A 9,509-nucleotide genomic window follows, 5' to 3' on the forward strand; every position below is an offset into this window, starting at 1 on the left:
CCGCCGCCGCCGCGGGACGGGCCCAAGGCCGAGCCGGGGCCCGGGCCGGCGCCTGCGCCCGCTCCCGGTAAGAGCCCATGCCAGAGAGGACGGGGAGGGAAAGTCCGCCGTCCGCCCTGCCCTGCCGCCGCCACTGCCGCCGCCCGCCGTTGCGTCTCCGGGACCCCCACTGCTCCCGGCCCATCAGTCGCGCGGGCTCCGGGCCTACTGTCGCCGCTTGCCGGGCCCCGGCCTCGGAAACTCCCCGCCGCCGCTCCGGGAACCCACACCCCGTGTGACAGACTCATCTTTCTTCCCGTGGAGCCCCAAGAGCGCCCCGCCACGGTCCTGGGCCCCTCGCTCGCAGAAACTCACTTTCAGCTAGCTACCTTAGCTCTGATGCAGTCCCTGCCCCATCTGACAGACGCGCCCATCCCACTTGGAGACTTTGACAAAGTCCTGGATGGCCTCGGACCTGTCGTCTCCATTCTTCCTCCTTCCTTTAGAACTCAAACTGAGCACAGGACCTGCCTGGCCCCCTGCCCCCATTGTATCCATCTCTGTGGCCCGTCTGACACACAGCCTCTTCTTCCCTGAAACTCTAATCTTGGGGCTCACTAGGCCTCCCAGGACTTTTTCTTTAAAAACTTAGACCAGGCAAACCCATCCTTAACTCTCTTTCCCTGCGCACTCCTCGCCCCAGGAAGTTCCCTGGCCTGACAGTTGTCTAGAAAGTTCCCACAAAGTTCTGTGAATCCTGTTCTGTCTGTCCCCAGTCAGATCAGTGCTGGTCCAGGCTCACCATTCTCACTATACCCCACTTGGGGCTCAGCTTGTGATAAGAAGACTACCCCCGACTCCCCACAGTCTCTGCAGACACAGCCTCTGCTGCCTTCTCTAGTGGAAATTCCCTCTCCTCTGCTCCCCACCTTGCTTTTGGCCTCTGATCCTGCCCATCCCTTGTTGTCCTGACTGCCCCCTACCCAAGACTGGCAGATCCTCCCCCCAGCCAAGTTCTGTCCAGAGACCTGTGGAAGGGCATCTCAGCTCAAACTAGCACTGCCTCTGGCCTGTCTGCCTTCTGGGGGTGGAAGCTGCCTCTGCTCTCAGTGGGTGGTTTAGGTGTCTGTGCACCGCATTTATGCTGGGGGTGATGGGTGGGGCCAAGGATGAGTACGAAGTGTCCCCATCTCAGTCCTTCTGGGACTCTAGGCTGGCCTGAGCTGAGCCTGTCTCCCCAACCCCACAGGCCTGGGTTCTGAGGAGAATGCAATGGTGGCCATGGACCTGGGCTCTCCTCTGCTCCCCAAGAAGAGCCTACCTGTCCCTGGGCCCCTGGAGCAGGTGGCCAATCGGCTGAGCAGCAAAGTGGCTGCAGAGGTTCCCCATGGCAGCAAGCAGGAGCTGCCAGACCTCAAGGGTGAGTGGTCCAGGCAGCAGGCGGGGCAGGAATGCTAGTCACACTCATGGGGGTCTTCTGGGCCTGGGCCCTAGTGTGCAGCCTTAGGGTGGCCTCAGCTTTCTCTCCGACCCCCTGAGGCCCTCTAAGGAAGGCACGCTGAGAAGCAATAAGTGTGGTGGTCAGGAGCTTGTGTTCAAACTCGGTCACTTGCTGACTCTGTCGTCCTTATGCAATCTTGTGTGATCTTCCATAAGACCCTGATCTGTCCGTCTGTTGGTCCTGAGGCTGTTACTGCATAGTGACAGGCATCGCGCTAGACCCCAGGGATATGAGGTGAACAAAACAGACATGGATCTGGCCCTCGAAGTCATTAAAGTTGGGGGGCAAAGACACGGATATGCTGGGGTGAGGGCTTTGCAGAGGAGTACAGAGCCCACTGGGCCCAGGGCCACCAGCCCACCATTGAGAGCACAAGCTGAGCCGCCTAGGGGGGCTGGTGGATCAGTTTATGTGAAACCTGTTACCAGGATCTCTGGGTGTATTGGAGATCTGAAAGGAGTCTCACTGGCCAGGTGTAGGGGGCTCCCTCCTATCGCATGCCCTTGGGCACACTCTTCCCTTTTCTGAGACTCAGTTTCCATATTTGCAAACTGGACTAGCCCATTCCCGCCTCAATAGGGTGATTGTAAGGATTAAGGGATCTCCTGGGGTGAGTGGGGATGGGGAGTGGCTGTGGGTGACCAGGGCCCAGGTGGCCTCATTACCTGCCCTCCGGACCTCCATCTTGCCCTCCAGCCCAGAGCCTGACCACCTGTGAGGTGTGTGGCGCCTGCTTCGAGACACGTAAGGGCCTATCAAGCCACGCGCGCTCCCATCTGCGGCAGCTGGGCGTGGCTGAGTCGGAGAGCAGTGGTGCCCCCATTGACCTCCTCTACGAGCTCGTCAAGCAGAAGGGCCTGCCCGACGCACCTCTTGGGCTGCCCCCAGGCCTGGCCAAGAAGTCCAGCTCGCCGAAGGAGGTGGTCACCGGGGCTCCGCGGCCTGGCCTACTCACCTTGGCCAAGCCCCTGGATGCTCCCGCTGTCAACAAAGCCATCAAGTCACCACCTGGCTTCTTGGCCAAGGGCCTGTCCCACCCCCCTAGCTCCCCACTCCTCAAGAAGACACCGCTGGCCCTGGGGGGCTCCCCAGCCCCGAAGAACCCTGAGGACAAGAGCCCCCAGCTGTCCCTGAGCCCCCGGCCGGCCTCCCCAAAGGCACAGTGGCCCCAGTCGGAGGATGAGGGGCCCCTAAACCTCAGTGAGTGTGGGTCCCAGGAGCCGAGGGGGGTCCCGGCACTGGGAGGGCCCAGGGTGGGGGCAGCAGGGACTGCAGCTCCTGCGTCCCAGTCTGCCAAGCCAGAGGGTGGCTGACTCTCCCTTCAGGCCACCTGCAGAGGTCCCTCTGTCCCCCACCTTCCCTCACTGCTCTTCCCTTAAGGCCTGGCCCCAGCTACTGAGCTTGCCCAGGGTGTCCTCACCACCTAGGGGCAGCTGTTCCTTCCCTGGGCCCAGTTAGGGGGAGATAAGGTAACTAGGGCTGCACCTGGGGTCCTGCAGGGAGATAGGTGGTCTTCGAAGGTGACCTTGTCTTCATGTTCCTCTCCTCATCCACTCAACTTCCTGGCTATCCCATGCTGGGAGCAGGTGGTGACAGCTGTGCCTGGGGTGGAGCCACACCTGTGGGCTCAGCAAATAAGGTTCAGAGAAAAATTCTCCAGGCACAGTGGGCAAGAGTTAGAGCATCCCTTAAGATGTCAGACCTTCCCACAGATTGTGGGCATTAGGGTTGGAGTGCCCCAGGACCCAGCGCCCTGCCCAGTGGGGCACTGTGTTATCCCTTCAAGCTCTTCCTCCACCAAGTCTGTTGAGGTGCCAGGAGCAGGGCTCTGGGCAGGTATGCCCTTGGCTGTGGGACGCAGCCAGGTGAGGCCCCTGCCATCTGCCCCATGCAGCACCTGTTGCCAGGACCCCTAGAGGTGCCATTGCCTCTCCATCCCAAATCATTGAGCTCTCTACCCTCCTGCCGGTACCCCAGAGCTAGGTAGTGACCAGGCCCTCCTGCCTTCCAAAGCCTCGTAGTCCCTGTGAAGCTTGAGTCTTGGACCCCCTGCTGTCTGGTCGGCCAAGTGTCTCTGCAACCCTTCATCCTCCAAGCCCAGGGCCGGCCAAGGTGGCGGCCGTGAACCCCCCTGTGTTTTGTCTCCGCAGCTTTAGATAGTGACGGGGGCCGAGAGCTGGACTGCCAGCTGTGCGGTGCCTGGTTTGAGACCCGCAAGGGCCTGTCCAGCCACGCCCGCGCCCACCTGCGCCACCTGGGCGTCAGCGACCCGGACGCCAAGGGATCCCCCATAGACGTGCTCCACGGGCTCATCAGGAGGGACGGCGTCCACCTCCGCCTCCCATCGGGGCGCGGCGCCCTGGCCCACCCTGGGCGGCCTCCTCCCACCTCCGCAGCCCTCTCCTTGCTCCCCCACCCACCGCCGGCCAAGAGGGCCAAGCTGAAGGCCATGGGTGCGGCTGGCCCCTGGGGGAAGCAGGACCTCTCGGCCGCCGCCACTGCCGGCATTTTCTGGGCCTCTGATGCGGAGCCGGCTCCTCTCAACCTCTGTAGGTTCTCACTTCAGCCGCCCCCCCTCCCTGTGGGCCCTGGAGCCCCTCCCGGGGGGTCATGGCCCCCTCCCGGTGGGGGCAGGGAGGAGACGGGCCCTGGGCAGTGGCCTGGCACTGCCCAGAGATCTTGTTGGCGGTGGGCTGCTGGGCCCTTGCTCTTGGCCTTGGACCTCCATGACCTTGACCCTCCCTGAGAATGAAGGCCAGGGGGCGGGTCCTGCCTTTTGGTGTGGAACATACCCTTAGTCAGTCCCTGATCTGGAAGGCCTGTGGCACCTAGAGGCTGCTTAGTGCCCTCCTTCCTGTCCTTGCTGGCACGTGTCCTCAGAGTTTAGAGTCTTGTGTTGCCCCTGCCCTGCTCCTCAGCCCCTCGTTCACACCTGCCCTCCACCGCAACCCCATAAGTGGACGAGCTGCCACTCACACCCAGCTGGCCTGGACTCTCTGGAGGTGGCGGCACTGTCATCCCCAGCTTCCCTGCCCTTAGTGCTAACTGTTTCTCTCTCCTCCCCTCCTCCCACTGCAGCCTCGGGCCCCGAGCCTACACGAGACATCCGCTGTGAGTTCTGTGGCGAGTTCTTCGAAAACCGCAAGGGCCTGTCGAGCCACGCACGCTCCCACCTGCGACAGATGGGCGTGACCGAGTGGTACGTCAACGGCTCGCCCATCGACACGCTTCGGGAGATCCTCAAGAGACAGCAGGCCCACCCTCGACCTGGCGGAGCCCCAAACCCACCGGGACCCAGTCCCAAGGCCCTGGCCAAGATGGTGGGCGGTCCGGGGAGCTCGATGGAATCCCGCGGCCCTGCCGATCTGCACCTCTCACCCCTGGCCAAGAAGTTGCCGCCGCCACCAGGCAGTCCCCTGGGGCACTCACCAGCCACCTCTCCACCCCCTACGGCCCGGAAGATGTTCTCAGGCCTGGCTGCCCCCACCCTGGGGCCCAAGAAGCTGAAGCCCGAACAGATGCGGGTGGAGATCAAGCGGGAGATGCTGCCAGGGGCTCTTCACGGGGAGTCGCACCCATCTGAGGGGCCCTGGGCGGCGTCTCGGGAAGACATGACCCCCTTGAACCTGTGTAAGTGACTTTGGGGCAAGGCAGGGACAACAGTGGAGGGGGTCCTCCCCACCTCCCTGTGGGGTACCCCAAGCACTAGAGGTAAAATGGAATGGGGGCGATATAGGTCCAGAGGATGATGGGGTAGCTGTCCATTCCTGCTACTCATACCCCCTCCTAGGGCCAAATTGTGTCATACAGGAGTAACACAAAGATTCTGTGCCATCTTCAATGGCACCAAAAACCAAACAAGCTCACTGCCATCGAGTTGATTCGACTCACAGCGACCCCTTCTTGGATTTTCGAGGTGGTATCATTACGGAAGTAGATTGCCCAATCTTCCTTCTGAGAAATGGCTGATGGGTTTGAACCACCACCCTTCTGGTTAGCAGTCAAATGCCTTAGGCACTAGGCCACTAGAACTCCCACCTTCAATGGTAGTGGCTGCCAAACAGATTCTGAGGCAGAAGGACAATAGAGATCGATTAGTGACTCTGTGGGCAGGCTGGAAGTGATGTGATGGCTCTACAGTATTTGTTTTATTTTTCTTTTTCGGACATTCCTGGTTAAGTAGGAGGCCCCTGGGTGGCACACATAGTTATTATGCTCAGCTACTAATCAGAAGGTTGGAGATTCATATTCGCCCAGAGGTGCCACAGAAGAAAGGCCTGGTGATCTGCTTCCAGAAACATTACAGCCTTGAAAACCCTAGGAAGCACAGTTCTGGTCTGACACGCATGGGGTCGCCAGGAGTTGGGGTTGACCGAATAGCAATTTGTTTTGTTTTGTTTTGTTTTTTAGTAATTGCTTAAAATTTGGAATCAGGCTTAAGCCAAGATCTCAGTTCCTCTGTAATCTAGCAATACATAGCCTGAACAAGTTTCCACATTTGGAGGAAGAAGGTCAGATAGTTCCAACTCCTTAGGGTTTCTTGAGGTTCAAATGGGATCAGGTGCTACACCAGGTGCCTGGGGAAGGAAAGCGCTCCGTAGGCAGAGGTTGTAATGTCACCGGCGTTCGCTTCTCACTGTGCTCACTCCACTTGGAGTCACTGGACTGAAGCACCCTGGAGTTGACAACCAACATGCACCCACCCTGCGCCACATGCCTCAGGCTGCTATTGCTGGAGACCCTCCAGCAGCACCGGGAGGTGGAGGTTTCAATCTCTTATTTTCCAGAGCAGGAAACTGAGGCTCAGGAAGGGGAGATTGAGGCTTAGGAAGAAGTAACAGGCTCTGGGAGGGAAAACTGAAGTTCAGAGGGGAAACAGAGGCTCACGGAGAGGGAGCTGAGGTTCAGGGAAAGGAAGCATCTTGCCCAGAATCACACAGGGTCAGCAGCAACACTGGTGTTTGACTCCAGAACCTAGGCAGTGCTTTCTTGGCTCCCTCCATGGTGTCCCAGGAAGGCAGCCTGAAGCCTGCTAGAATTTGTGCTGAGGAGAGCAAGCAGCAGGACTGGGTATGGACAAGGCCTCTGGGCGCAGATGGGAAGTAAGCCATTTGTGTCTGGAGCCACTGGGTCAAGCTCAGAGGCTTCTTGCCTGCAGCTGCCACCTCCTTCTCCTCCTCCTTCCCCCCACCCGGACCCTCTGCAGCATCCCGGGCCGAGCCGACACGTGACATCCGCTGCGAATTCTGTGGCGAGTTCTTTGAGAACCGCAAGGGTCTGTCGAGCCATGCACGCTCCCACTTGCGGCAGATGGGCGTGACCGAGTGGTCTGTCAATGGCTCACCCATCGACACGCTGCGGGAGATCCTCAAGAAGAAGTCCAAGCTGTGCCTCATCAAGAAGGAGCCCCCTGCTGGGGACCTGGCCCCAGCCCTGGGCGAGGAGGGGCCCCCTACTGCTGCCCCAGGGTCCCTACAAGCCCCACTGCCACTGGCACCCCTGGTGGGCCGGCCTGGCAAGCCAGGAATGGGGCCCGCCCAGGTCCCTCGAGAGCTCAGCCTGACGCCCATCACAGGGGCCAAGTCTTCAGCCACTGGCTACCTGGGCGCTGTGGCAGCCAAGCGGCTTCTGCAGGAGGACCGCCTTCTGCCTGCAGAGGTCAAGGCCAAGACCTACATCCAGACTGAACTGCCCTTCAAGGCCAAGACCCTCCATGAGAAGACCTCCCACTCCTGTAAGCGGCGGGTGGGGAGGGCTGTGCCAGGCATACACTGGCCTCAGGCGATGGCCTGGTGGGGAGGCCCCAAGAAAAGCGGGGTTGGCCTCCGGCCTGGGGCAGGGTATCTGGGCCCTCAGGCCTCCTCTGGGCCATGGCTCAGTAGCACCCCTTCACCTGCAGCCACCGAGGCCTGCTGCGAGCTGTGTGGCCTTTATTTTGAAAACCGCAAGGCTCTGGCCAGCCATGCGCGGGCACATCTGCGACAGTTCGGCGTGACCGAGTGGTGCGTCAATGGCTCGCCCATCGAAACACTGAGCGAGTGGATCAAACACCGACCCCAGAAAGTGGGCGCTTACCGTAGCTACATCCAGGGTGGCCGCCCCTTCACCAAGAAGTTCCGTAGTGCAGGCCATGGCCGTGACGGCGACAAGCGACTGGCGCTCGGGCTGGCGCCTGGTGGCCTCGCCATGGTTGGCCGCAGTGCCGGGGGTGAGCCAGGTCCTGAGGCTGGCCGGGCGGCCGATGGCGGGGAGCGGCCTCTGGCAGCCAGCCCACTAGGCATGGTGAAGGCGGAAGAACACCAGCGGCAGAACATCAACAGTGAGTGCTGTGGGGCAGCTGGGTGACCACATGTGCATCTGTTGACCCAGTGTCCTCATGCTCACTCTCATTCAGTTGTCTGTGCGTTATTGTCATACCCTGATCAGTTTGCTTATATAATCTGTAAAATTCATCTGTCCACCATCCCACGCTGTCCTTACGTCTGTCTAGGCAGTGTCCCGCCACCCACTGTCCTGTCAGCCAGCCCCCACCAGTGTCTGCCCCCTAGTTGCCGAAGGCAGGGACCTCTCCAATGGCTTGGCCCTTGACTCATCATCTTTGGCCCTCTCCCCAACTCAGAATTCGAGCGCCGACAAGCCCGACCCCTGGACGCTGCCTCAGCCCGGGGCAGTGAGGAGGTCAATGACCTGCAGCAGAAATTGGAGGAGGCACGGCAGCCCCCACCCCGGGTCCGGCCAGTACCCTCCCTGGTGCCCCGGCCGCCCCAGACCTCACTCGTCAAGTTTGTAGGCAACATCTATACCCTCAAGTGCAGGTATATGGCCCGTAGGGAGGGAGGGAGACCACCCTGTGGGGGCCAGGCTGCCCAGAGCCTCTGGACAGAACCAAGTCTGCTGTTGGATGTAGCTGGGCCCAGGCTAAGAGCTTCTCATGGAGCATCAGGCTGAGACCTGAAGCTTTACAGCTGGCAAGTCCTAGATTTAAATCCTACTCTGATAATTACCTGGCTTCTGACCTTTGACAAGAACTTACCTGCTCCATGTCTCAATTTTCCAATCTATGAAATGAGTCTATAGCAAACCTACCTCATCGATCTGCTATGAGGGTTGAATGAGTTTAATATCTATAAAGCTGTCAGAACTGGACCTGAACTTGATGCCAGGAGGACAGGATGAAGGGGTCTGGGCAAGTTGTGTGTGTGAATTTGGGAGGCCAGTGGGTGTATGTTAGTACTTTCTCCAGTTCTAGAGCCCCCGGCCAAGGGCAACTTCACTTTGCCCTCTCTCATCTCAGATCACATGTCTGCCTAAAATGGACAAGGTACTTTGGAGGCTAAGTAGTCCTTAACCTAGCCCCAGAACCAGCAGACGGCCCTGAGCAGAGACAGAGCCTCCAGGGGACCCCACCTGTGACCCCATGAAGGATAGAGGTGGCTGTCCATTAGGAGACATTTGGCTTTTGGGTACCCTCCCCTCAAATCCTGGGCTTGTTCTAGCCCCAAGACTTGGCCAGGGTGCTCAGGAACATAAAGGGCTACACCTCTGCCTCTCCTGATGGCAGTGGCTACTTCTCCCTCTCTGTTCATTCCTACAGGTTCTGTGAGGTGGAATTCCAGGGCCCCCTCTCCATCCAGGAGGAATGGGTGCGGCACTTACAGCGGCACATCCTGGACATGAATTTCTCCAAAGTGGACCCCCCGCCTGAGGAGCCCCAAGCCCCTCAGGCACAGACAGCAGCGGCAGAGGCGCCCTAACACAGAAGCATTCCAGACTCCCTCTCGTGCCACCTCTGTCTCCTTTCCTCCTCTGTGTCCTCCTCCTCTTTCCTCTCTTCCGTTTCCAAAGGAGCAAGCCAAAACCTCAAACCGGTGCCCCCAGGGGCCGGGCACACTACAGCTGGGGTGCCGGGAGCCAGCTAGCTGCCCTAACCCCAGCCTGAGGACTCTAGGGCCACAGGGTGTCTTCATGCAGCCCACATAAGCAAGAGGCAGCAGCCAGGTCTCGGTGCCAGCCGACCCGGTCACGGGAC

The 9,509-nt window shown here is 59.9% G+C and overlaps 1 protein-coding gene across 1 annotated transcript in view; it reads left to right on the forward strand.

The window, feature by feature from the left end:
- Positions 1–9,234, forward strand: part of WIZ (WIZ zinc finger) — a 24,592-nt gene extending 15,358 nt beyond the window's left edge. The window contains exons 6-13 of the mRNA XM_042783256.1: positions 1,229–1,399; positions 2,177–2,680; positions 3,631–4,029; positions 4,559–5,110; positions 6,687–7,214; positions 7,380–7,799; positions 8,100–8,295; positions 9,075–9,234. Of these exons, the coding sequence (XP_042639190.1) occupies positions 1,229–1,399; positions 2,177–2,680; positions 3,631–4,029; positions 4,559–5,110; positions 6,687–7,214; positions 7,380–7,799; positions 8,100–8,295; positions 9,075–9,234 (2,930 nt within the window). The remainder of the gene's footprint in view (positions 1–1,228; positions 1,400–2,176; positions 2,681–3,630; positions 4,030–4,558; positions 5,111–6,686; positions 7,215–7,379; positions 7,800–8,099; positions 8,296–9,074) is intronic.
- The last annotated feature ends 275 nt before the right edge of the window (positions 9,235–9,509 follow it).

This window comes from Orycteropus afer, unplaced genomic scaffold, assembly GCF_000298275.1.
Source record: "Orycteropus afer afer isolate SDZICR_OR568_19922 unplaced genomic scaffold, OryAfe1.0 scaffold00772, whole genome shotgun sequence".
NCBI classification, from domain to species: domain Eukaryota; kingdom Metazoa; phylum Chordata; class Mammalia; order Tubulidentata; family Orycteropodidae; genus Orycteropus; species Orycteropus afer.